Below are 27,314 nucleotides of genomic sequence, written 5' to 3'. Positions count from 1 at the left end.
GCAGGTACTGCGGAGGGAAGCCCCAGAGGTGGTCCATTTACGGAGGCTGCCCAGCAGTGCAGACAAAGACACCACACTACAGAGAGGTCAGGGGAGTTGGAGCAGCTCTCAGCACAGCTGCCAGAGGACCACTGGGCCGCCAGTGCCTTCAGCCAGGTGCAGGGGACTAGTGAACACAGGCTAGGCAATGAACAGGAACTAAGGAACAGGTCACAGATGCTTTTCTGGACTGTGAGGGAAAAGGAACTGGTGGGACACTAGCCTGACGAGATCCTGGGTGATGCCAGATGTGGCAACACATGCCTATGATCCAGCAATTTGGGAGGCTCAGGAAGGAGGATTTCACATTTGAGGCCTGCCTTAGCAACTTAGCGAGGCCCTAAGCAACTTAGTGAGACCCTGTCTCAAAGTAAAAATAAAAAGCACTGAGGATGCAGCTCCCCAGTGAAGTGTCTCTGGGTTCAAGCCCCAGTACCAGAACAACAAAACAAAAGCCAGGGAGATCAAGGTTAAGGGTGTGTGTTTTGAGGGCGAGATGAGCTTGAAGGTGTTCCACAGGCCGTAAGAACCTATAAAAAAGGTGGGTCGCGAATGCAGGAAACAAGGAGGAACTTGGGAAACGAGAGCTCAAGAAGCAGGAGAGGAGAGGCCGAGAGGAAACAAAGATGGAGGCAGGGAGTCGGGGCAGAGCGCGTGGAGGGTCCCCAGGAGTGAGAGCGGGACCTCCCCATGCCCACTCACTCTGAGGCCACGAAGGCATGATCCTTGATGGTGTGCAGGACATCGGAGAACTTGATCTTGGTGGTCAGGGTGTGTCCGTGGTAAATGACTGGCATCCCGTCGGGGCCGTCCCAGCAGTCCACTGAGGAGCAACACCGCCACGGTCAAGTGAGCAGGACTCCCACCTTCCCTCCCCAGCCCCTGGTCCCCACGCACACTCGATGCAGCGACAGCCCATCCGCAAGCAGCGAGCATAGGCTTCCAGGGAGGACTCGCTGGAGAACTGGTCCCCAGTCAGGTACCTGGACAGTCAAAGAGAGGCAGGTGTGGTCTAGGGCGGTCCTCCCTCCCTAGAGGGGCTGGGCGGGGCACAGGAGCCACGCTCACGTGTTGTGCGAGGAGGAGATCCAGTAGTGGGAGAGCGGGTTGTTCATGGCATCTGGGCACACGGCGTCCAGCTGGGAGTTCCACACGCTATTTTCTTTGGAGAACAGGAAGGTGACAAACTGTCCAGGAACAAATGCGGAAGGAATGAGAAAGTGAGCACCAGCTGCCACCCAGGATGGGAGGTGTGAGCAGAAGAGGGTGCTCGGTCTCAATTGGGCTGGGCAAGGTAGACAGCAGGTAGGCACCAAGTGGCATCCCTAGGGAGAGGGGCTCACCTCATCCAGGAAGAAGTATGGCTCCTCAATCTCTCGCAAGGGGTCTCGGAGAAAGCTGAGCATGAACTCCTGCACCTGGAGCCGGTCCACAGCCCAGAGCTCCTGAGCAGCGGGGAGGACAGGAATGAGACAAGCCTCTAGTCAGGGACGAACCTCCCCCACCTCCACCAGCCTGATGCCCTGGCCCAACCGTACCCCCTGGTACTCAAGGAGGAACTGCTGGAACTCAGGAAGAGACACTCGGCAGAGCTCCGGTCGTTCCCCAGTCCTGCAGAGAAAAGGCGAGTGCCTACGGTCCGCAGAGAGCAGGACCCTTCACCGGGCAGAGCCCACCTCCCAGCCAGCATGGCTCACCCCTCCCATCACTATCCCACCTGCATCAGAATCACCCAGGGGAGCGCCCCACCTCCCATCTCCAAACCAAACCTCAAGGTGCTGGCTTCCAAGAAGGGGAGGTCCATCTGCAGGAAACAGAACCTGGTCAGGGACAGAGCCCTGGGAGACCACACAGGCCAGGGGCTCTCAGGAAGAGAGGCTGGGACAACAGATGGGGGCAGGCCTCAAGGAGCAGTGGCACCCCAAAGCCCCCAAGCAGGGCACCAAGGCTGAAGCAAGCAGGGCTGGGGTGGGACAGAGAAGCAGAACGAGGGCAGGGGAGGACAGGTGGCTCATGCACCGTCTTCTGGGCGTTGTACATGAGGCTGCGGTACAGCTGAGCAAACTGTCCATAGGTGATGTCCCCGCTGCGCTGCTCCAGGTCCTGCATGGTACAGAGCAGGACTGTTGGTCAGGGCACAGCTGAGGGGCTTCTGGCCTCCCTGCCCTGCCAGCAGTCCCCAGAGGCCCTTACCGTCAGCCGCTCTCGGAGGAAGCGCATGTTGGGGACCCGGTAATTGACCTGAGACAGCATGTTCTTCAGGTCCTTGGCTGATATACTGAAAAGCAGACATCCCCAAGGGTCTCATTCGGTTTCCTAAGGCCCCCAACCTGTGGCTGAGCTCACCTGGGGCTGGCTGAGTAAACAGCTCTACTTGGGGAATTTGGTAACCTTAGGACAAGACTGGATCAGAACCTAACAGTGAGACAAGTACCTTTCTTTCTCCGGGCCTAGGTTTCCTCATCTAAGCAAAGAAGAGCTCATGACCGTGGCAAGAAGGGATAAGGTTCCGTCAAGCAGAGCAGGCATGGGAGGGAAGGAGAGCCACCTCCAGCCCACTTCTCGCCTGCACTGCTCTAGCCTGCGTCTCCCGCCGTCCACCTGGCTTGGGTCTGGGTTCCCCTCTGATGCCCAACTGGAAACCTCAGAACTCCAGCCCCACCACAGTGAAAGGGGCCAGGGAGGAAGTGGGTGGACGTTTTCGGTCAAATACAACTGCTGGTGACTGGCACTCTTGGGGGACAGGCAGGGTGAAGAATTCAGAGAGCATGTGTGCCTGCCCTCCAGGATTGTGGGTGCCCAGGAAATGGGGCCAGTTTGCAGACTGGCGACAGGATGGACAAGGTGGAAAAAGGAGACCGTCTCCTGGACAGTGGTGCTGGGAGGGAGGGGGCGCTTCTTCTCTGGCCCGACAGCCTGGCAAGAAGCACCAGAACCCTGAGGAGGCTCAGTTCTGCCCCAGTCAACTGGGGTTGAGCAAGCACTCGGTGTGCACAGGTGCTGGCACACCTGACCCTCATTCACCCAGGAGGCTGATATGCAAGGTCCCCATTTTCCAGGAAGGAAATGGCTATTCTCTTCTGATTACCACTGTCCCTCGTTCCCATTAGTATGTGAACAGGCTGCTGTTCTGTCATTCTGCCTAGCTCTCTGTTCCCCTCTGTGGCAAAACTCCTGGGACACACTCCCTCTGTGTCCTTGAACCTCTCCTACCACCTGGCTGGCGATGGTCTGCCCCCCACATCGTTAAACACACAGAGTACCTGCAGTTGTCACCACGCCCTCCTCCCCATGGCTTCCTCTCATCCTCATTACTGCCACTTGGCCCCAGTGCCTAATGTGGGAGTGGTCTGGGATCAGCCACTGGCCCTCTTCCCTTTTCTTGCTATACCTGCCCCCGGGTGACCTCTTGCCCCAAGAGTTGCCCTAGCACCCACATACTCCCAAGTCAGTATCTCTAGCCCCGACTCCTCTCCTGAACTCATTCTACCCACCTGCCGACTCCACACCTCTACCTAGGTGGCTAACTCACATCCTAACTCACACCCTGCACAGAACCCCTGAACGCCCCACACTGTGTCCCTCCCAAGGTCCTCCTGCTCCATCAATGGCAATCCCATTGTTCCAGTTGCTCAAGTCAAAAAGTCTGCTGATCCTTAACTCTTTCTCCCACACTCCAAAAATTAATGTGGTAGGAAATTCTTTCTTGGCTGTCTTTTAAAATACAATACAGCCTGAAACCAACCACATGCTACCATTTACCACCCAGATCCGAGTCCTGCCAGCTATCACGTGGAGGGTGAAGCGGCTCTGAAAAGCCCTCCACACTGCAGTCAGTATGATGCTAAGCAAATGAAGATGGAGCCTGTCACTGCCCTTCAGAACCTCCATGGTCTCCCACCTCTTGGGATGATCCGAGGGCCTGACTACGGTATAGCACCCACACTATCCCAACTCTCTGTGGCCCACGTGGCTGCCGTACCAGACTTTCAGCATGAATTTCAAGGGATCCCCCTCACGTACTACCAGTCACCCTGACCCTCTGGGTGACCTGCAGGACACCCCGAGTTAGGTCTGCAAGTCCATTCTCTGCCCAGGGGCAGAGCACTTGACCACCGAGGGCGTTCTGCAGAAAGATACTTGTGCCAGAATCCCCCACCCCACTTAAGGCAGGATGGGCCCCTCTGACTCCTCAGGCAGCTGTTCAGAGGCATGGCGACTGTCATTCCCGGCTACCAGGTACGAGTCACAGCGCAGCACCCACCGATCCTCGCGATTCCGATCCACTGAGTAGAACTGCTTTCGGAGCCACCTGTAGAGAGAGACCCGAGATGAGGGTAGCTTCTCCAGCCAGGGCAAGCCCTGGGCGGAGAGGGAACAGATGGTGTCTGGGCACACAGAGTCCCTGCCCCTGCTCCCCTTGTCCCCAAAGCCCCCTGTCCTAACTACTCCAGGCATGGTTTCTTACCTCTCGATCTGCAGGGGTGTGGCTGCCTGTAATGTGTCCTCCATCAGCCAAGTTAAGCCCTTGATCCACATGTTCACCTCATCCTCCGATGTGGCTGTGAGCAAGGGGAACAGCTGAGCTTATTAAGGCACATACCTCCCATGGGGGCAGGGGCCGAAGGCATTCCCCTTACCTACCCCTACCTCCTTCCAAGCCCTTGACTCCCACCTTGTAGGCTCAGGGTTTTTAGGCGGAATTCCATTCCATAGAGGATGACAAAGCAGTGTGACTGGTCTGGCCGGAAAGCAGGGTCCTCTTGATAGCGATCAAAGTCCCGTGAGGTCTTCCCTGGGCGAATCTCCTTGATTTCACGAATATCAACTAGGAAGGTAGTGAAGGGGCCAAGGTCAATCTGGGGCCAACCAGAACTGGCACCAAAAGGAGGGCAGCCTGGTTTCCTCACTCAATCCCACTCTCCCTTAGGGAGGGGCCACAAAGAAAGATACTCCCACTCTTTCTCAGGGGCAGAGCCAAAACAATTCACAGGCAATTTAGGTAATAAAAGAGAACTAGGTTGATCTTAGGATAGACCTTTGCTAAGGGCTGAGAGGCCAAACAGAGCTAGCAGGACAGGGAGCGAGCTCTGTGGCTCCCTCCCCCTTCTCTGCTCCCTTGCAGAGAATACAGCCTTGGCCTCCTGGACCTGGAAAAGAGCTGCACATCAGGAGGAGCAACGGGGATCATGGCTGTTCCAGAACAAAGACACACACGACCAATCATGAAGTCCCAGGGGTAGGGCTGAACATGTCCAGATGGGTCCAGGCCCATAAAACTGGTATGTGCCTGAAATGCTCCACACGCTAAAGACATCCCCAAAGAACTTCCAGCAAGAGGCCAAGTCTCCCCTAAGGCAGCAGCTGTCCAAGTGCTACAGCCATCCTGGGCCCAGCCCACCATTTGGCCTGACATCTCTTCCTTATCAAAGGGCCCTCACACACCACAGGTCGGGAAGTACACAGGCCTGAAGGGCAAGTGACCTGCCTTGGCCACTAACCTGAGTGAGGATGCAGAGCAACTGAGCCAAGTGACTCATTTAACTTCTCAATTTTACCATCTATAAGGCAAAGGGCTTGAACTGAGTCTCTAGAAGGCAGGGTGGCAGAGAAAACATGCACAGGCACGGGGCAAGGCTGCCTGAACTAGAATCCTAGCTCCACCTCACATCAGCTGTGTGATCTCGGCAGAGGGTCAACCACTGTCTCCACTGCTGCACCTAAAGAGGTAACAAACAAGAGCATCAGGAGGTTACTGTAAGGCCAAAAGCTGCTGCAGTTCAAAGTGCCAACTTCGTGCTCTCACACAGAGGGAACTCTGTTCCCCAACCAGCCAGAGCTTGCTCAGGTGCGAGGCTCTGATCTGGGGCCTGGAAGGGCCCCGACACGCTCCAGCACAGGATGGCTGCCCCTCGCAACATATCTACGCTAGGCCCTGGGGCCAGCTGGAAGCCTGGACAGAGGGCAGATTTAGGGAAGACCAGGTCAAGCAGAAGCAGCTTTGCTAAGCCAACCTCTAGAGATGAGCGAGCTTCCCCTCGGCTTAGGCGCCTCTAAAAATGCTCTGACCCTAGACTCACCTAAAGGTGTGGAGCTCTGCCCGCCAGCCCTAACACCAAAGCCCTGCCAGCCCAAAGTGCACACCGGCCTGGATGGAACCGACACCCAGGCTCTCTCCCTGTCCTGTCCCTCCCTCACAGCAGCCCCACCTACCCCACTGGGAGCAGTGGCATCACTGCTGACCCTAGCCCCAGGTCCCTGCCACAACAGTACCGGTTCTACCTGGGCCCAACTCTGTCCTCTCAGCAGAGCCCCCTGGCCTGTCCTCTAGTTGAGGGCCCTCACTTTCCTGATGGGGGCCTACCCCTAGTTCCTACCAACTGGCTATCTGTTCTGACTCTTCTGAATCTTCATGAAACATTGTTCTGGGGGCTGGCTTGTAGCTCATCAGTGGAGCGCTTGCCTAGCACGTGTGAGGCACTGGGTTTGATCCTCAGCACCACATAAAAATAGATCAAACAAAGGTATCAGCCAGGCAGTGGCACACGCCTATAATCCCAGCAGCTCAGGAGGCTGAGACAGGAGGATCTCAAGTTCAAAGCCAGCCTGAGCAAAAAGGAAGGCGCTAATTAAACATCTCAGTGAGGTCCTGTCTAAATAAAATACAAAATAGGGCTGGGAAGTAGCTCAGTGGTCGAGTGCCCCTGTGTTCGATCCCCAGTACCAAAAATAAAGGAATTGTGCCCATCTACAACTAAAAATATGTATCTGTAAAAACAACACTGCTCTGACCCTGAAGGTTCCACTTGTTCCCACCCCCCAGACCTCTCCTGCCAGCCTAATGACCTGCTCTCATATGGTCTTCAAAGCTTTTCATAATGGGAGCTCAGAAATTACCTGAATTTTTTGTCTTCCATGTCTTCTCTGTTCCATTCAAACTACATTAGACCTATGGCAAGAACAGCCAGGGCTTCCTCTCCCCATTTCATCCTGGCTGGGCTCCTCTCTCTTCCACCAAGACCCAGCTGAGAAGCTCCACCCTGCACGGTCACCTCGCCATGGCCATGTGGTGGTGCACAGACCTACGCTTCTCATCCCCCCAGGCCAGGCAGCACCTGCTGAATGACTGAAGGACGAATGGAAGAAGCAGACACACAGGTCGGAAGTGGGCAGTGAAGCAAGGATGGCGTGGAAACACGAGGCACTACACTCAGGTGGACACGGAGGGGAGGACGGGCTACACAGACCCAGCTGGAGAACACAGAGTGAACACCCCCGATAGAAGGAGGCGCTTCCCCCAGGGGAAATGCCCACATCAGAAAATGCACCACAGCCACAAACTCTGCCCTTTCAAACAGAAACCAGTATGTTCTTCCGGTGCAGAGATGTCAGCCCCTTACAAAGGTAGGTGTGGGTGGGCACACGCACATGCACACGCACTTAGGGCCAGGGCCTCGTGGTCCACAGCAGGGTCTTTCCTCTCTGCTGCCCACTGGGCATCAAAGCTAATCCACGATGATGCAGCTACTATTTGGCAGGTAACTGCAGGGCCAGCCGCAGCCACCCCGCACCCTCTGGTCGCATGTGCATGTGCACGCACACAGGTGCGCTCCAGCCCTGTGCCCTGTGTTCCTGAGCACACTGCCACAGAGACCAGGCCGAACACAAAACAGGAGCCTGCTGACACAGGGACTAGGCAGGCAGAGCAGCTTGAGGCTGGCATCTGACTCCCCAAGCTCCCCCAGGCCATACCTGGTCCCCTGAACGGCCTCCCACGAGGAGACACCAACCTAGCTCTGGTACCCTTACGGCCACCAGCAACTGAGAACCTGGAGCGGCGGGATGCTCCGCAGGTTCCTGAAAGCACGTCCTGTGCTACTGTACCCCACCCCGTCCTCCCAGGACAATACAGCAGGGTCTTCTTTCCTGAGAGCCAGGCTGGTCCTCCAAGAGCTGCCATCACAGGGAGACTCACGTCAGACATGGCTCTGCCCTACCTGCAGGACAGGAGTGGGAGGCTCAACTGGTCCGGCATGATCAAGGCCAGACGGGAGGAAGAGAGAGCTTCCCAGAACCTGGAAGCTTGGGGGGGGTGGGGGGGCGGTGCAGGAGAGCCACGTCCTGTACCTGGAGGCCCACGGCCAGCCTCCTCCCCCACGTAGAACTGTGGGAGAAGAACATTCAGGGGAAAGAAAGAGCCAGGTTACTGAGGCCCTCACTGTGCAGGGGATGGGGGAGAGAGGAGGAACTCTCTGAGGACAAGGACAGGAACCCACAACCAGGAGGCCTCTAGCTGGATCCCCAGGTTCGCCCCGGAGGGCACAGCCTGCCCAGAACTTCTGAACACTCATTCCTCCTAGGTGAAGGCCACGCAGGCTCCAGGAACACCTGGGTGTGCCACTGAAAACGGGCCGTGGTAGGCGAGGCAGTGAGGGGACACCAGCCTGACACTCAGTTCCCACACTCCAATAATGAAACGAAGACACTGCCTTTCTTGAGAGGCCCTGGGGTAGTGAGGGACACTCCCTGCAGCGCCACCCCATGCCAAGGACTGTCACCACAGGCAAGCTCTGGGGGCTGACAGCCTCTCACAAGCCAGGCTGCCAGCGCCCTCGGTGGAATCCTGGGGCTCGGCTCTGCCTCCTACCCCGAGTGGAGATCTCCTCCTCTGTTCCTCCAAGAAACCTTGGCTGCTGTCTGCTTCCTAAAGCTGCCAGGCCCAGCAAGGAGAACCACATAGGTCTGAAATGACAGCCAGGAGGCCTGGAAATCCTTCACTCTTTCACCTTAGTATTCCCGTCAAGAAACTGGGACTTCCCCTTACCTCGAAAGGTTGCTCTGAGGGCCCTGATGGGAACCCACCCACCTGCTCACGTGCCCACTGCTGCCACACTGGGGCCTGTGAAAGCTGGCAAGGGAGACACACACGTGGCTGTCTGCAGAGCTCTGCTGGGGGCAGACACAAGCCTGAGAGAGAAAGCTGGGCCACAAGGGCAAGAATCCAAGCAGCCATTTCCCCAGCTCAAAATGGGGCCTTGCAGGAGGGGCCTGTAGGGAGAAGTGGGTCTCCATTCAGATCAGCACCCATGTTTCAAGTCAGGTGCTGCTTCCTGGGCCTGCTGCACCCCACCTGCATGCTCCCATTCAGTCCGAGACGTGTAGCCCGGCCACTCTGCACACAGGAGGGTAGAGGAAAGAGAGGCCAACGGATCTGAAGGACCCAGCAGGAGATCCTCTCTGGCTCAGATGGATACAATGAGCCATTCAGGACTGGGGATAGGGCTCAGTTGGTAGAGTGCTTGCCTCACACACACAAGGCCCTGGGTTCGATCCTCAGCACCACACACAACAAAATGGCTTTACTGAGGGTACACTAGCCAAAGACCTTCACTTGCAGACACACGACTACACAGACCCCCACATGGGAGCAGTAGCCTTGGCCCACCCTACCACACCAACCTCAGAGGGTTTGTGTTGTGGTTTTTCAACAGAAGGAAATGTGCCTGCTGCCTGACACTTGGGGACAGCATTAAGCACTGAAGCAGAATGCCACAAGGCTGAATTTGTAAAACCAACGTTTGCACAACCAGGCCAAGGACAATGGAAAGAGCAATGTACCCTTTCCACCTTTTCTCTTCTCCTTTCCCATCTTCCCTTTCATGGCCAGGACAGATTCCTGACCTGAAACCACAGAGACTAGAGACCAGTACTTAGAGCAGAGCATCCGAGCCATGCAGCTTAGTATCAACTGCCTTTTGGATGAGACCGTAATGGCAGTGGCTGCCCCTTTAAGAGCCTGTTTCCTCGTCTGAGCCATAGAAAGAATCTCAAGCACTCTGAGAGCTGAAAAGGAAGATAACTCTCGGGACTGGCTAAGAACCTGCTTCTGCAGGAGAGTAGGACCCAATCCCTGGGATGGCACCCAAATTACTGGGTAGGCAGAGATGCTCTGAAGGGGACAACCTCAATGATGGGCAGCTAGTATCCTGGGGAAAGGGAAGAGGACAGTCCCCTGTGAGGACCCATCTGAATGCTCCCTGTCTTGTGACTCCTGCTGCCCACCCAGACATCAGGCCAAGCCACAGCCTGCCACCAACTCTCCCCGGCCTAGTGTGGTGGGACAGCCACTGTGTGGCCACTGCAGAGATATGCACAGGAGCAGTTCTAGGACTGTGGGGACGTTAGGGAAGAGAAAAGGGGAAGCGAGGGTGGCGCACTAAGCCTTTTGCAGGGCTCCTAAGGGGACAGTCCAGGGAGCCAGCCAGTCCCTCCCCGGGGTGGAAGTGGCAGGCCGTGGAAGGGGAGAAGAGGGGGCACGACCACCAAGCCCAAGACCTTGAATTAGACCCATGCTTCTTGGCTAGAACCTACGTCCAGTGTTCCCTGCCCTCAACACCGCCATCTTCCAAACGGTCCTATAGACAGCTTCCCAACATGGCAAAGGGAAGATGATGCCGAGGCCGCTTTCCTTTCTATTACTGGGCGTAGCTGCCACCACACCAGACCAGCAGCAAGGGGGACGCAGCACCCCCTTCCCAGGACACACAGAAGTCCTAGCCAAACCACGGAATCCAGGTGACACTCACAATGGGCTCTCCCAAACACGTGACCAAGAAGAGCAGCCAAGCCTGACTCAGCATCCGGCCCCTGTCCCACCTTGGTAAACAGGAAGAGTCCATTCAGAGAGCTAGATGGAGGTCCGTGGCGTCCCCCGCACAGGACCCTGCACTGCCACAAACTAAATGCTAAGGCGCAGCTGCTGCACAGGATCCTCGCCAACATACAAGTTACCTAGAGGCTAGATACTAAAAGAATCTCCTCTTCAGAGAAATAGAGAAATGAAGAAATGAAGGGTCTGCAGGGTCTGGTCACGGTCACATGGTGGTTCATGGCAAACCGGGGCCCTCTGTGGCATCCCCGCAGCAGCCACTCGTCCTGACACTGGGTAAAGGCAGCAGAGCGAGTTTTTTTATTGCCCAGGCAGACAGCCCTCTCCCCTAGGATGCTAGCTCATTCTCACCCATTACAGAGGGGGCCACAACATACCCAGGCCCTAAAAGGAGAGGGAAGGAGGCCCCACCCAGAGAACTTGAAGCTGGAAAAGAGCACAGCAGCCCTATTAGTCTATTCATCCATTCCATCCAATCAAACATCAACTAGGCGTCTACCTATTCCACCTCAGGCCCCAGGTTGGTTCTGGGGAAACAGATCAGTAAGGCATTTGAGTTCCCATCCTTGAGAAAACCCCTTCCTGGTGGAGGAAGCAGATGGGAAGCAGATAACCATAAGGTCATGCAAACAGTGCTGAGAGCCTACAGGGTCTGGAGAGCGCTGGGGGGCAGGTCTGAGGGTGACCTGCACATGCTGGGCAGAGGGTCATGGGAGCCAAGGCCCTGACACAGGAGTCTGGTGTGTTCTGGAAACAGTGGGTTCAGAGTTCAGGGAGAGAAGGTGGACCTACACTGGCCCTGATGGCCACAGTAGGGGAAGGGAGCCGTAGGAAAGGCGACATTCCCCAAGCCCAGATGACTCCCAGGCAGCCCTGGGTTTATCTTCTGGGTCAGGAGTCCTGTGTGCTCTGCTACCTGCCACCCTGCAGGCTGATGCTGCCATTGTTCTTTAAATGGCCTGTGTCTGCTGGCCTCCCCAGTAGAGAGGAGAGGGTGAGTCCACTAGGGCCAAGTCCCAAGGCTGTCCAGGGCCCTCAAACGAGTCCCCTACGGCCCATTCAGGTCACATGCAGAATCAGAGTCCTGGGCATAAATCATTTTCCTATCATTCTCTTTCTTGACCACAACATTCCCCTACTTAAAGCTCTGTCAATTATTTCCACACAACCTCACGGGGTTTTCCTGGTTTTTTTTTTTTTTTTTGGTATTCCCATTAAACAATGGCCTTAATCAAGGCTCAGGCCAAGGTCCTCTCTTCTGGTGCTGTCTGGTTCCTAGTGAACGTCAGCCATGTTCACAGGTTTAATCACCTCCTATGCACAGACAATTCACAAAGCATCTCTGGCCTCCAAGCTTTAGATCCTTCAACTTTACTGCCTACCTCCTATTTCTGACCTGTCCATCTCAAAAACACCCTAAGTGCAACTCCCAAACAAATACTGTCTTCTATCATCAAAATCCAGGCCTCTGGTCATGCCCCCTGGGTCAGCTAACAGCATTGCCAAATGGGCACACAAATTTCAGAATCATTGTTGGTCCCCTTTCCTCTCGCCAGCCCTCAATCCAATCTTTCAAGTCCTCTGCCTTTCTTATGCATAATAACCACGTTCGCTGAGTGACCTCAAAGGCCATCATGCTAGGTACTAAGAACACAGGTCACCTCAGGAGTTTGAATGTGGAAGGAAGAATTAGATTCACATACTATGCTAGACAGACGAAGTTTTAAACAGAGCCACAGACAAATGTTCTCAGAAGCTGTGAAGCAGGGAGCACAAGGTAGCTGCCTCTGATGGGTGGGAAGCGAGCAGGAGCAACAGTGGCACCTGGCACCCCGTCTCTCATTTCTTGCATAGTTCCTCTGTGGACCACTGCGCACAGCTCTGGCTAAGACTGTCAATTCATCCTGACAAACAACACATGAAGCAGGTGTCGGCGTTCCCATTTCCCAAGGGAGAAAACCAAGCAGAGGTTGGTCAACGGACTTACCCAAGCTGGAAGCCTGTGACAGAGTCAACAATATTTCAAAGCCAAGATTGTCTGTGCCCTAGGCTTGTGTCCTGTACTGTCCCAGGATCCCTGTGGGAAAAGGCCAGGTGGGGCCAAGAGAGACAGAGGGGAGGATGGAAGGACTCCACACACTGCTGCTTCATGGCCTTTGTAGAGTGGTGACCACATGGCATGTTAAGGCTATCTGACTATTTTCTCCATTGCAGTGTAAACTTGCAGGCAAGGATGGTGCCTATCATCCTCACTGCCCCACGGCCAGCAACAACTTATTAACAAGTATTTGTGGAAAGAGAAAATTTTAACAAGTCACTGCTGCCCAACCTGCTTCTGCTCTTGAGGTGAGGCCCTTCTTCCCACAGCCCAGGACACCTGCAGGCATCTATCTGCCATCCCATCTCTGAAGATCCTGACACAGAGCAGAGGAAATGAGTTGGGAGGAGAAAGAATCCGGGTCTCCCTCCCACGATGAAACAATAGGAGCCCAGAACTGAAGTGGGGAGCTGAACAGAGACGGGAGAGCAGAGGCCTTCACCTCATGGAACCCCTGCGTCCTGTCTCACCAGGTAGTCACGGCACTCCACTCCACCACCTCCTGCTGGTGGAGGCAAAGTCAGTCTCAAGCCCCAAACAGGAAACCTTGACTAGGGATTGGAGAGGTTCTCAAAGATGACAGTTATCAAGTTGGAGGCCTGTTCCCTCAGGCACCCTGCCTCTGCAGACACTCCTGCGGGCTCTCCTGTCCTAGAGTCGCATGAACCAGCTCCTTCACAGCAGCAGGCCACACTCCCTTTGGGCCATGCCACCCCAAGTCATTCCTGTCCCTTGTGCTTCCTGGTGAAGCAGGGCCCCAGTGAGTGACCTAGTTTCTGATCTCACCCCAGTGTGACAGAATTCACTCACTGCCTCCCCAGGAAGCACAGCTTAGATGCTTTGAAATTCTGAGTCAGCTACCTTGCAATCTCCCCCTCAATTTTAATCCCCCAGTTCTACTCTGGTAGGACGTACCCTTGCTCCCAGCTTCATGCTTCCACGGTGGGCCAGTTCTCAGGCAGGAACTAGGATAGTCTCTTGGGAGCAGTCTGGTACCACGCATTCTGCTACCAGCTCTGGCCTCAAGAGGCCCTCTGTAAAATTCCTGACAAAGTGACATATGCTACCTTTTCTACACTCCTTGGGAGATATGCCAAGAGCTCCCAAGGAAGACCATAATCCCAGCTGGGACCGACTAGCTAACTCAGGCACATTATACTGAAGTGCTACTGTGGGTAGAGGAAGTGATCAGGAGGGGAAGAGCTGCTCCAAACATTTGGAACATCAGGTAGTACAGTGAGACCATCAGGTATGTCTGCAGGACCTCAAAGGACCACTACCCCCACTTCTGTTGATGCCCGACCTGTCAACTGAGTAAACTGAGCTGTGCCACCTGTCCCTTTGTACCACCTGTCCCCTCACACAATTGAGAAAACTGTGGAACCGGCAGCAGCAATCCTCATTCCCTTTCCCAGGGTCAGTCACCCTGTGAACTCAAGCCCACACTTTCTGGGCCTGAGGTTTACCAGTCACTCAATCCCACAGGGTTAGAATTCCCCCGCCAAACACCACCCCCACAGAACCCAGTGCGGTCGACGGCCTCCTCTCACCATGGCCATGTGTGCCCTCAATAATCACTGCAGCCATACACCCAGGTATCCAAGAAGTCAACCCCAAAGTGAACTCCCACCTGGGCCAAGAGAGACTCTTACTGAACACAAACGAGCGGTTACAGTTGCTGTGGGCCAACCCTCACCAGTCTAGCCAGCTGTTCATTGCCAGGGCCTGGACCTTCAGCCAGGCCGCCCACTCTTCATGGTGCCCATGCCTTGCTGCCAGGCACCTCAGGAACCTTTGTGCCCATCTTCTAACCAACACTGTGTGCCAGCTAGTGGGAGGGGTCCATGGAGTAGGATGGGCCGCCACCTGGGCACTCAGGCTCAGTCTATACCACTTGGAAGGCACCAGTATCTTCTGCTGTCATGGTTTTCCACATGTTCGGACTGCTAGCTTCCCAGGATCAAGGACCGGTCACCTCCTTTTCTTGCTCCCTGACTCCTTTGTGCCAGGCCTGTAAAGGAGATGCCAGTCTTCTGCAGGAGAAAGCCTTACCCAGTTTATTCTGCATCCTGAGCCTAGCTGAAGCCAGGGCCACCGGCCAACACCAGGAAGGGCCAGGGCCGGAAGGAAGCAGCAGAGCCTATACACAAAGCCTACATGTGGGCTATAAAAAGGAGCCCCTCCCTACTTCCCCCAGGATGGGCCTGGTTCCTAGGAGGTGAGGTGTGGGGAGAGAGCTAGCACTCGTGCCTGGGCACACAGCCACTGCAGCCTTCAAAGGCTAGCCCAGCACCACTTCAAAAGAAATTTGTTTTGCAAGGAGGGGCGTGAGAGCAGTGAGGGTTGGTTTGAGTGGACAGTCTCTGAGCCCCATCTCTCAGGACCACAGCCTCTCCTAAAGCAACCAATTCCACTGTCCCCACTGCCTCTTCTCCCAACTCCACCAAATTCAAGGACGCCCCTCTACACTTCTTTCTCTGCTCTCTGGTGGACTAAGCACACTCCCTAGAGGCCTCCCAGCACCCAGATTCTCACTTGGAGGTTCTGGCACACCCAGCAAAGAAGCTCTAGGGAGCAGCCATGATGAGAGGGAAGAAGAGGCTCTAATTCTGGGGTGATGACAGGAAGCTGTGGCCAGAACAGACCAGGCTCAGAGGAGAGCTCAAGTAGGGGCATGTGTGTTGGGGCTCAGGCAGGGAGATTACAATTAGGTCAAGGCCTCAACATCTGAACACAATAATATGCCAATTTCAAAGATGCCAGCTAAAGGCAGTCTCTTGACTCCCTGGGGCAGTCTGCTCTAACCCAGCAGCAGAGCCATCTTATTGTCATTTTCCCCAGAGTGGGAGAATAAATTGAATATTGTAGCAGGAATCAGAAATCCTATGCCCTATGAACTTGCTATGTGACCTCACCCTTGGGACCCTAATTTCTTCCTTTCTGCCCTCCCTGGACTCATGGAGCTGCTGCAAAGATCAAATAACACAACAGATGAGAAAAAGCTCCTTGCACTCCCTATACGCGAGTCAAACATCAGAATCTTGATGCCCCACACCCCTGTGTGCAGACTCAAGGAGGAAACAAAACAAGCAGCCAACAGACCCCTAACCGAGTTGCAAAGAGCGGCCACGCTTGGCAGGAAGAACTGGAGCTTTGCGGTTCTACTCAGCACACAGTGAGAGAGTGAAGAGACAAACACCTCCGTGCCCTCAAGTGCCAAAGGCTACGCTGGGTCCTTCACAAAAGACCGCACACATGCAGCCTCATTTGATTAGCACTCATGGACTACTGTGTAGGAAAAGATCATCTTCACAGATGTGTCAGTTTGAAAGGTTAAAGTAACAAACCCAGGATTACAGGAAGAGCTGAGACTCAACCCAAACGTCAATGGCTCTAAACACAAATCTCCAGTCCTATAGCTCAACTATCAACAGGGTGGGGCTATCTGGTCACTCCTGGTCCCCGGGGCATCTCACCACTTATTACCACTGCTCTCGGGAACTCCCCCAGGACAACTCTAGCACCTCCCAATACAGAACTCACAAGGAGTTCCAGAACACTCCCTTCCTCCCACCCCACAACAGGTCTCCGAGGACTCTCCTTAAAGTTCGCACCAACTTCTCTATTTCTAAAATAGGGAGTGAACGGGGGAAATTCAGGCCTTTGTGACCTTCGGCCTCACTTCTTCACTCCAACGTACCCATCAGTGGCCTCCTCAAAGCTACATCCCACAGGTAAGGGCAGAGAGTGAGAAGAGACGCTGAGTTAAGGGAGACGGATGCGGACAGGGCAGCAGAGAACTTCTGGAGACGGGGTCTCCCCACCACACTCAGACAGCAAGGCACTTAGAATTAGGCCAGTGTGATGTCTTTGCCCCACAGGAAGGGTTAGTACCCAAGCAGCCGCTTCCAGCTACCTCCCTGCAAAGGCCAGGGGTAGAAGAAAGCACGAAGGCGCTCCTGAGGGCTGCGGGAGAGTGGGCAGCCTCCTCGCCCTGACTCCAATGGCCCGGAGGCCAGGAACCAGCCCCACAACGCAACAGGTCATCAAGCCCCCTTCCCCGAGGCCCTCCTGTCAGAGATCCACACATTAAGCACATACACCACGCCACAGTTGACGCCTGGCACTTCACAGATTCTCACTGAATCCTCACAAAAACCCTGAAATAAATTCTATTTATTACTATCCCCTTTTATAGATGAGGATCTCAGAGAGGGAAGAACATGCTCAAGGTCACAGAGCAATTAAGCTGCTTGACAGGATTCTGACCCTGGCAGTCTGAGCTCACAGCCACTTAACTCCTTAACTCTGCTGCCTCACCCCTCAAGATCTGGCCCTTCTCCCTCTGCCACCACGGCATCCTGGTTCTTCCTCAGTAAGCAGGTCTCACGTGGGTCCTCACAGGTGCTCCACTGCAAACTGCAGCAGCTCACTGCCCGTCGCCCACCTGGTGGACCACTACTGCAGGGGCACCTCAGGTGGACGAGGGAAGTCAGTGCCGCTGCAGCCTGTGCTGGCTCCAGTGCTAATGGGATGGAATGGGACCCCCTCAATAGCACACTGAGCACACACGGGGAACCCTCCGCACAGTGCCCCATCGCTACCATGCCACACATTCCTAGTCCCTTCGGATCAACCAGGCAAACTCCTCAAGCATTCAAGGGCCAGCTCAAAGGTCACCTCTCCCATGACACGCTTCCTGGCTCTCTCCTCCGCACTGAGAGCTCTGTGCCTACCTAATACACAGGGTTATAGCTGCATGCTCCCAAGTCTGTCCCATCTTAGAGGTCCCCAGCAGCAGACCGTGTCTCATTCATCCTTTAAACCCTCAGTGCCTAGCGCTGGGCAAATAAGAGGCATACGAATAATATTTATTGAGTAAATGTCCCTCATCAAAGGTCCACCTGAAGCAAAGCCAGTAGCCAAGATCTCTAAACTCCGACGCAACCTGTGCATCTGTGCAGACACGCACAGAATTCTGGCAGAAGCTGGCAGTGCTCAGTTTCTCTCGTCATCTGTGAAGCAGGCCCTCTTCTTAGATTCACAGGAAAGAGCCCCAGCTGCAGAAGGGGCCTGGAAACCCACACATGGGGGCAAGCTTGGGGTGCTGAGGAAACACTAAGTGGTCTAACTTCCCCTGGAAAAACGACAGTCAGACAGGAAACACACAGGCAGGGATGGCTAGCTGCTGATCAGGACACGTGCTCTTGCTCTTCTCCCACCAAGAGTAACCAGCTAGCACAAAGGAAGCCTTCTGACACCCGCTGCACTGTGGGGCTGGCCCTCAGAGCAGTTCCCGGTGTGCTCCTCTCCTCCCCTCACCAGGTGGACACCCACTGCCACGGGGCTCACCCCAGCCAGCTGGCCCTCATACCATCTCCCTCTTAAGCCCACGTGCCCCATCTAGGGACTCAGCTGTTTTCTTTTGTCAACACTCTCCTTCATCAAAGGTACCACCTCGGATTTTCTTGAGTGTTTTAGGCTTCCCTGAAAGCAAGGGCCCATTTTCATTCACCATCCCAAGAGTATTTACTGACCATTCAGGCAAAGATGGAAGCCTGGAGTTCTAAAACTCTCCACAGATGTCCTGGGCCCACACTCAGAGAGCACCTCCATGGAGTCTCCACCTGGGACTCCTGTGCCCCAAATAACCCTCAACTAGGCAACCTCACGAAATGCAGGTCTAAATCATCACACAAGGCACCAGATGGAAAAGCGGGGCCATAGCCTAGAGAGGCTGAGGCTGTCTTGGGAAGCAGAAGCTGAGGACAACTAATGTGCCACCTAAGAATGAAGGTTTCTCCTCAGAGGGGCAAAGCAAACCACAGGGAAAGCAGGGGCCTGAGACCCACTGGCAGCATAACCCAAGAGCAGTCACCCTGGGGTGTCAGTCAGACCTGACTGAGGGCTGGGCCCAGCTGAGGTGCTGGCACACACTGACACTAATCACTCCCTGTATTTTTACTTTCTCGTCTATAAAATGGGTGGTACTCCTGACCACCCTGCAGGGTGGGGATTAGACAAGAAAACAGGGCAAAACATCTCTTTAGCACTCAAGAGGAAGGCTACAATTGCTTTTTATTCACTTAAAGTCTGCCAAAAAAAAAAAAAAAAAAAGCCAAAGCCAGATACCAATCTGATTCCTGTCACATCGCCACACAACCAAATGGCACCAAAGCACTTTCCCACCCTTCTTTCTATTCAAACTCCAGCTCTAGAAATCAGTAGGTGCCAGCCTCACTTCACAAGTGACCAAGTGAGAGGGCACAGAGTCAGGACAGAATGAGGTCTCACACATGAGAGCTGCGTGCTTTCATTGGACCACACCATCCTTTGGGCACACAGACGCCCTGAGGGTAGCAGAGCATTCCTCTTTGGCCAGGATTCAGATACTGTATGGTACACTGGCAAGGCTAGCAGGAAAAGGCCAGACACCTGAGGCACCTGGGCAAGAGGCCAGACGGCAGGAGATCCAGCTGGCAACTGAACTCTGCTCGGAGTCTGCAGAAGGAGGCTGCAGGGATCAGAACCCACCAAGGCAGTGAGCCATGAATGGGCAGAAATGGGGCAGGGCTGCCGGCAGAGGTTCTTCCCACAAGGTCTAAATTCTACACGTGGATCTATGAGCCTCTCACTCAGGTTCTTTCAATCCAGGTCCCTAAAATCAAAGAGCTATACGCATTCTGCCTGCCCTTGGTGCCTCTCAGTTAACCATTCAGAGTACTGAATTTGCACACCTCTGGCTGATTCACCCTGGAGGGCTGGGGAAATGCATTTCTGTCTCCATTCTCCAAAGATCTGAGTGAGACACAATGGACTAGCTGGTCCCCTCCCCACACCCCTTCCCAACTTAAGTTCAGGCCCCAACTTATAAACAAGAAAGCCACACCCAGGAGGCAAATATACAGAACTCCAAACACTTTCTCTACAGAAACACTGTTCTACATGATGGGAAGGTGAGTGGGTAGATGGGCTGGGGCAAAACAAAACCGTTTCCTCCCTGAACAGCAAAGCTGAGTGAAATGCGACCTTGGTCTCTGTTCTCCTTCCTGCACTTACCTTCTCTGTTAAGGCAGCCATATGAGACCTCCCTCAACATTCCCAGTCCAGGGTCTAGGAGGGGAGGCATAGTCTGTCATTATGCCTATTTATTAAACACATGCAATGTGACAGGAACTACAATGTCAGTCAGTTCACATTTATTAAATATTTGCAGTGCCTGGCACTGCAAACTATCTATCTCACTTAAACACCAGAGCAACCATATATGGTAGATATACCATTACCCCCATTTTACAGATGAGGAAACCAAGGCTCAGAGACTGGCCAAGTAATGCACAACTAGTATATGGGCTTCAAATACTGTGCGACGCTTATTGCCTGCTCATCACATGCATGGCTTAAAATGCAGCTGTTACCCAGGAGATCTCTATCTGTGAACTTCCAGTCAGGGACACCACCTCAGCATAGGGAGTACCACAAAAACAGGAAGGAGGCCATGCCCAGAGTCTGATGTCTGGGTGATGTTTCCAAGGCTGTCTCATCTCTTTGCGGTATCTGTCCTTCTTTCACATTGAAAATGATAGGCTTTTAAGTCACTAAATGTTCTCCCAAGGACCAAAGGGGGCACTGAGAAAGGAGGTGCCATTTCTGAGTTCAGTAGCTGTGTCAGATCTGGATTTTGCAGTGGAGGTTGGCTGCCTCACCACAAAACTTTCCTCCCTCCCCATCTTCTTACCCATCTACAAGCATGTACACCATACCTAAGAAGGTCTGTGAGATCTTCTTGTGGCCTATCACTTCCTGACGCCCCTCCTCCACTAGGACCTGGGACACTTGACACCAGTCTCTGGAGGGTCCTTGCAGGACGCAACCCACAGCCTGGGGTGCACACACATCATTTCTGAGGGCAGAGCTGAGTGACCACTGGGCCACAAACAGGCACATGGTAAGTGGAATATCGCTGGAAAAGATCTGGGGTTTCTCAAAATCCCCCAACTCCCTCCTCCCACCAGACTTGTGCAAAAGCTGCCAAGATCAGGCCTGGGAAGGCAAAGAGGCAGGAAACCAAGAGGAGCCGCTCCCGGCTCCCTGGGGCCACCGGACACAGGACACAAAGGGCTGGACCCCAAACTGGCTGCACACTCCTAAGAGGAGTACCTGACTCCAAGATACTGGGGCTGGATTTCTGGGGTCAAGCTCTTGGTTACATGCTTGTAGGGGCAAGTGGAGACTTCACCAAGAGCCCCAGCTCTGGCTTTGAGTGTCTACCCACCCACACAGGCCTCCAAAACTCAGCTTCGGGACAAAAGAAGCTTGAGGGTGTGTGTGTGGGCGGGGGGGGGGGGGGGGGGGGGATAGCCAATGTCTTCTCTCAGGCTTTTCCAACCCAAACAGGACCACCTTCCTCCCTGTCCCCAAGAGGGAGATGAGTAGGCCCGGCTCTGCTCCAAAACCAGCCTTACCCCAACATCTGCCTAAGTTCTACTTAGGGAAATCGAAGGTCCCTTTGCAAATAAGACCCTGGCCTGGGGGCCCAGAGCTGTTTCACAGACTGTGCTTTCTGGAGAAGGGCGGTGGGCGGGGAACATCTAGCCTGGCCCCAGGTTCTGGGGCTGGGTGAGGGCCGCTGTCTTGGCTCCCATCCCCGCTGCCACCACTCTCGGGGGACAGGGGGCCCGATGCCCGCCACGAGGGCGTCCAGCCCGCAAGGATTTTCAGGCCTCAGGGAGAAGCGCCTTGGAACATTCTCCCTTGCTGGGGGAAGGGGTGTCCTGTCAGGTGACCGAGGACGGCTGCCCCCCGCCCCCGGAGATAAGCGGGGGCGGGGCCCAAGAGGGGGGAGAGAGAAGGGTTCCAAAGTTTGCCCAAGTGCGGAGCGGCCGGCGGGAGCCCGCGGTCCCCGCGCGCCCAGCGGGGCCGAGCGGGGAGGGGGCGCACTTACTGGCCCCCTCGATCTTGTCGGCGCCGCGGCTCCACGTGATCTGGCGCGTCTCCAGCTTGACCTGGAAGGTCTTCCGCTCGGGCCGCTGCGACTTCTTGGAGTAGAACAAAGTCATGACGGTGCCCACCTCGAGGCTGCGGCAGAGGTGCAGCACCTCGGCGTCCGAGGGCGCGCCGGGCCCGCAGCCATTGGCGCATGGGGACGCGGCACCCGCCATGGCTCCGACGCGGGGGAGGCTGCAGCGCAGGCCGGCCGGACCCAGGGGCAGGAGGCTGCTGGGGCGGCCGGCGAGCGGGACCCGGCGGCGGCTCCTGCGGGCGGACACGGGGCGGAGCTGAGCGCGGGGCGGGGCTTCCCGAGGCCCCGCCCCACCCCGGGAACAAAGGCGCCCGCGGGGAGGATCCCCCCGCCCTTTGCCGCCGCTGCGCCTGCGCCCCGCGACCCCCGGACAGGCCTTAGGCGGGGCGCGGGCGCAATGGCGGCGGGGGCGCGCGCCACTCCCGCCAGCCCGTTGGCGCCTTCGTCCCGCAGAGCTTCCTCGCGCAGCCCCCACACGACGCGGGACCACAGCCAGCCCCGTCACGCACGGCAGCTCCGCCCACAGGCTGCGGCCCACGGCCGCCCGTCAATCGAACGCGCGCGCACCGGCGGCTGCCCGCCACTGTCCTGCACAGGCCCCGCCGCAGCTTCCGCACCTTGCGCGCCGCCTGCGCGGAGGCCGGGAGTGGGTGCAAGGGTGCAGTGAGGCCCCTGGACCCGACAGGCCAAACCCGGTTACCTGGGCGGGCTGCCCGGCGGAGGGAGCCAGGCAGGGCCGGGCCGCGCCGCCTCACACCCGCGGTGGCGGCGGCGGCGGGGGCGGGCCCTCAGCGCGCCCTCTCCGAGGAGGGACGGGGGCGGGGCCTCCCGCGGATTGGCGGGTGGGTCGTGATAGACAGCAGGGTTGCCCCGCCCCCTCATTTGGACCGGCTGGGGTGGCTCGCAGGCGGTTCTTGCGACGGCCAGATCAGGGTCAGTCTTGCCCAGTGGCCTTCAAGGATCTCCTCACGCGGAGAAGTCTCCAAGGAAGAACATCTCCTTGCAGGCCCTTTAGTCCCTCGGCCTCGATCTCTGGAGGCCTGACCTGCAGCCCTCGGTGGCCTTCGTCTCCCCTTGCACCTCTGCTCTCTCCACCTCACTCTTCCCAGGCTTCAAGATTCAGGCCCTCCTTTCCCTCACCCCTCCTGTAAATTTGCCCTGTTCTCCAGGCCTTGTTTTCCACCTCCTTCTTTGGCCAGTCCCTCTTGACCTCAGAAGCTTCCTTTCCTCTGGACTCAGTGCTGGGTCTGTTCCGAAGTCATCTTTATCTTTGTCATGGCTTTGCCCTCCACACAGACACAGGAGACTCTTAAACCTTGATCTCCCCTATGCTCAGGCCCTGGCACCCAACCAGCTGCTCCACATCTCCACTTAACATAACCATCTCACCTGTCCTCCACAAACCACTCCTTGCAGTCTCTGCTTTCTCAGAACATTGCTTTAAACTCCTTTATGTTCGTAGGAGGCCCAGATCTTTGAAGATAACCTTGCTTCCTTTCTCTGCCTCATCCCCAATCAATCCATGGAGACCTGTCCTCAGATCTCTCCACTCTACCCATGAGCCCAAGGCTCCATATTTTCTCACCCATATTATTTACCTCCTTGGTCTTGCCTGCATGTGTGCTTCAGGTTTTACTCTCTAAAATGAAATTAAATCATGACCTTTGTGCATGAATTCCTGTTGCAAATCTGCACTCCTTTCCTGGCCCAGGTGGGGGGCCCCCTGCCTATCTCTCCTTCATTTCTCACCACTGACACTTCTCTCTCCATTCTCCAAGGAAAAGACCATTTTGTGGATCTTGAATAATTCATATTGTCTTCCCGAAGCCATTCCCTGAACAGCACTGCCAAAACTGAGGATTCCTATGGTTACGTGGAGCCTGCCTGACCCACGTCGTGCCAAGCAGTTGGGTGACTGTCGGGACAACTTCCTGCATTTCAGAGGTGAGAAGCAAAGAGCATCCAGCTGATCCCAGAGAAAGGTTCAGGATTCTTGGGATTTGAGGGACTAGAATTTGTGAAAATGTAAGAGTGTGTGTTCAGGCAAACCATCTGGTAAGACAGTGGTTAGTACAGTGTGGGTAGCACTCCCAACTTTCTCTTGCTGCAGCGGTACCTGGTGTACACATTTTGATTCCCTCCAGTGTGGCTCTCAAGCTCAGAAGTGTCCTCAAGGCACTTTGTCCTAAGGGAAGGAGGGGTAGCTGACATGGACTGCCACCTAATGACAGGCCCTCAAAGTGGGAGGAAGGAAACTATGGTGCACACCTGAATCTCTAATTACCCTCTAATCAGGAGTGATGGTCCCCAATTTACTGAGGATGAAACAGAGATTCAGAGTTCTGTGACTTACCCCAAGAACCACATAACCAACAAATGGAAATTTGAACCCAAATCTGACTTCATCCATTTCTGTGTCACAGCAGAGTCCCGGCTTTTAGGTGAGTCCTGGTGGTCAGTAGTCAGCATGGAAGCTAGGTGGCCAATCAGTAGGGGTGAAGGGAGGCATGCCCACGGCTGATCCTCAGCACAGGGAACCTGGCATAACACCAGTCTCACGGAGCGTGCCTTGGACTGGTTTAACGTGGTGCCGCCCCTGTCTGCAGCCTGTCATGTAAAGACAGCTGTGATAAGGGCTGCAGAGGAAAAAAACAGGAGTGCACGATAAAGCATACTAGGAGACTGATTTCAGATGGAGTATACCCAGAAGACTTCTTTGGGGCTTTAGAATTCAGCAGAGGCCTTAAGGATGTGAATAGATAGTCAGGTGAATTACTAAAGGTGGGCTGAAGGAAAGGACTTTCCAGGCAGGAGTAATAGCATGTACAAAGGTCCTGAGGCCAGAAAGAGGTTGAGGCCTAGAAAAGGCTGGAGCTTACCCAGTGATGGGAAGCCTCTGCGGGGAGGGGTGATTGGACTGAACTTTCTCTGCCAGCACATGCATCCTGCAGGCTTCATTGCACTTTTAGATTGTTTCTCTATTTTCTGGGAATTTCCCATCATGCAGCCTAAAGTTCCTTGCTTTTACTCTTGCCTCTGGGGCTAGATCCCCAGGGGCTCCAGAAATCTCTCCCACTAGGAGTTTGATCAGTCTGTTGCCAAACCTATAGTCAGCAACAGGACCCCATTTTCCCTTGGGACTTCTGGGCTAGTATCCCAGGCCTCAGGTACCTCCTTCCACAAAAGGAGGTTCAGGAAAAGCAGGGCACACAGAGGGTGTGGCTGGTGTGGGCTTCCCCCAGCTCAGCATATATATGGGTGTGTAGGTGTTACTGGCAACATGTGCAGCTGCGCTGTCTGGAAGGAACAGCCGGGTACCCGCACAAAGCACATGCCCGTGACATCACCTAGACCAGCCCTGCTTGGGCCTATTTCTGAACACTCTCGTGTTTCGGCATGCCCTGGCCTACGCCATGCTTGTGCCTGGAGTGTTGGGGACGGGGAAAGATCCAGCCCAGCGACCCTCACTCTGGCCTGTGAGCTTGACCTCACAGCTGTTTATTTTGTGACCACTTAGAACCATGGTTGGCATATGGTGAACACTTTGTAACTGATTCATCCACATTGGCTCATTTCTTCCTCTTACAGCTCTGTGAGGAAAGTTTTCTTATCCCCATTTTACAGAAGAAAACCCGAGGCCCAGAGAGATTAAAACACATGTCACACATCTAACAGGTGACAGAGCTGAGGAAACCAGGCATTCTGGCTCCAGAGGCAGTGCTATGTCACCTCCCATGTACAAACACTGTCACCCCTGTCCAGAGCACCTGTACCTGGTGCATTTTCTGTTTTTAGTTATTTTGTTCAGTGTTGTCAAGGTTGGGCTCTTCGAGAAGTAGCTCTGTGACAGGTGAGCGGGCGGAGTGTTGATTGAGGAATGCCCCTGGGATCAGCACTGTGGAGGGGACAGGAAGGAAACAGGAGTAGGCACAGGGGGAATTAAGCTGCGATGCAGGCTTGATGGCAGCCTCGGCCATCCCCCAGGGAGCTCTGTTATCGGCACTGAAATGGATCTGGGTTGTCTGGGAAGAGTGCATCTTTGGCCACATAGCTCTGTGCCGCTGGTGCTCACAGGGGACTGGCAGCTGAGGTTTCCTGCCACCAGCTCTCCCAGCAGTTGAGGCAACAAGGCCTTCCCAGAAAGGGGATCTCCTTGGTGGCACATCACTATGCTCACCATAAATGTATTTCTTTCCAGCCTCTTAAAAAAAAATAGAATACTTAAAGAACAAAAATATTCCATAAAAATGGGATATGAGATTCTAAAAGGGGGACTGTAACATGGCTAATATGGGTTGATGCAGCTGCTGTTACAGCATCGAAAAAGCAGAGTTAAATGAAGCCTGTTCCACAAAGGAGGCATATTTATTGATTTGCAGCATCCGGTATAATTCATGCATAAAACTGTGTTCCTTTACTTTAAATTGTTCTTTTTTTTTTTTTTTTTCTGTTTGCTTGTTAGGTGTGCTATCAGCACATGGCCAGTACTTCCTAAGTATTCATCTTGATGTGCCTTGAGCTTCATATCCAACCTAACCTGCAATCTATGCTCTTGACCTTTGCCCCCAAATCTACCTATGGTTCCCACTTAATCATTGGACCTCACATTTTTTTTTTTTTAAATGCAGTATTGGGAATCAAACCCAGAGCCTCACTCATGCCACCAAGTGCTCTCTCTACTAGAGTCACATGCCCAGCCTGTGCATCACACTTCTGAGGTTACGGCTTCCTGCTTTCCTCCTCACCTCCTTCTCAGGCCCTCAAGATTCCCGTTTTCTCACTCCAGTCAAAATCATACCAGCCCAGTTGCTCCCAGGGTTCCTGCTCTTTCCAGTCTTTGCTACCTCCTTGCCTACTGACCCCATTGAGGCTGTGTGCCTAGAGAAGGCTACTATGATGGCTTCACCCAGGTCAAGTAATGTCACGAAGAATGAGAAGGGGAAATCGAGTCCAGGGCAGAGCTGTTCTCTCTCCCTCTCTCCTCGTCTTCCACAAACATCCCTGATGCCACTCTCCACTCGAGACTGCTAAGACAGCAGGGCTGGATCACCACGTTCCCACTGCTGGTAGACATGCCAGCAGCCCACACTGATTCAGTGTGATAAGGGCCTGGGAGCATAAGAATGGACACCTAGGCCTGTGGGTGGCTATGGGGATAGAGCAGAGTGACACTGTAAATGCCTAAAGGTACGTGCCCTTCAAACAGAGAGCCAACACTTATTTTCAAAATAAATTTAAGGTGTTTTGTGGTTTTCTTCAATTAAAATACATTTTGAGGTGCACGGTTAAAATGTCCAGATATGTCTATTCAGTGACACATACCTTAGATCATTTTATTTAAAACACTTTATTCATTTGTGCATATCAATTTCTCACACTTCCAGTAATCAACTCTTTCATCGATCTTTGATTTCCTTGTATTTTTTACCAAGAGCCACTTTTTGAGTCATCTAATATATTTTTGCAAAACACACCACCTTCACTGC

General features: G+C 54.5%; 1 protein-coding gene across 1 annotated transcript in view; it reads right to left on the bottom strand.

Annotated features, from left to right (window-relative positions):
- The window catches only part of PLCG1 (phospholipase C gamma 1), a 36,490-nt gene extending 13,858 nt beyond the window's left edge, over window positions 1-22,632 (bottom strand). The window contains exons 1-13 of the mRNA XM_079126900.1: window positions 22,529-22,632; window positions 21,751-22,061; window positions 4,715-4,867; window positions 4,508-4,601; window positions 4,304-4,351; window positions 2,233-2,317; window positions 2,059-2,142; window positions 1,809-1,843; window positions 1,578-1,650; window positions 1,383-1,484; window positions 1,108-1,226; window positions 937-1,022; window positions 742-862 (exon numbers count right to left, since the gene is read on the bottom strand). Coding sequence (XP_078983026.1) covers window positions 742-862; window positions 937-1,022; window positions 1,108-1,226; window positions 1,383-1,484; window positions 1,578-1,650; window positions 1,809-1,843; window positions 2,059-2,142; window positions 2,233-2,317; window positions 4,304-4,351; window positions 4,508-4,601; window positions 4,715-4,867; window positions 21,751-21,967 — 1,217 coding nt within the window. The 5' untranslated portion in view covers window positions 21,968-22,061; window positions 22,529-22,632. The remainder of the gene's footprint in view (window positions 1-741; window positions 863-936; window positions 1,023-1,107; window positions 1,227-1,382; window positions 1,485-1,577; window positions 1,651-1,808; window positions 1,844-2,058; window positions 2,143-2,232; window positions 2,318-4,303; window positions 4,352-4,507; window positions 4,602-4,714; window positions 4,868-21,750; window positions 22,062-22,528) is intronic.
- Between the last annotated feature and the right edge of the window lie 4,682 nt (window positions 22,633-27,314).

Source organism: Sciurus vulgaris (assembly GCF_902686455.1).
Source record: "Sciurus vulgaris genome assembly, chromosome: 2".
Lineage (NCBI taxonomy): Eukaryota > Metazoa > Chordata > Mammalia > Rodentia > Sciuridae > Sciurus > Sciurus vulgaris.
The sequence above is the reverse complement of the archived record's forward strand: the minus strand, read 5'-3'. Positions and strand labels throughout refer to the sequence as shown.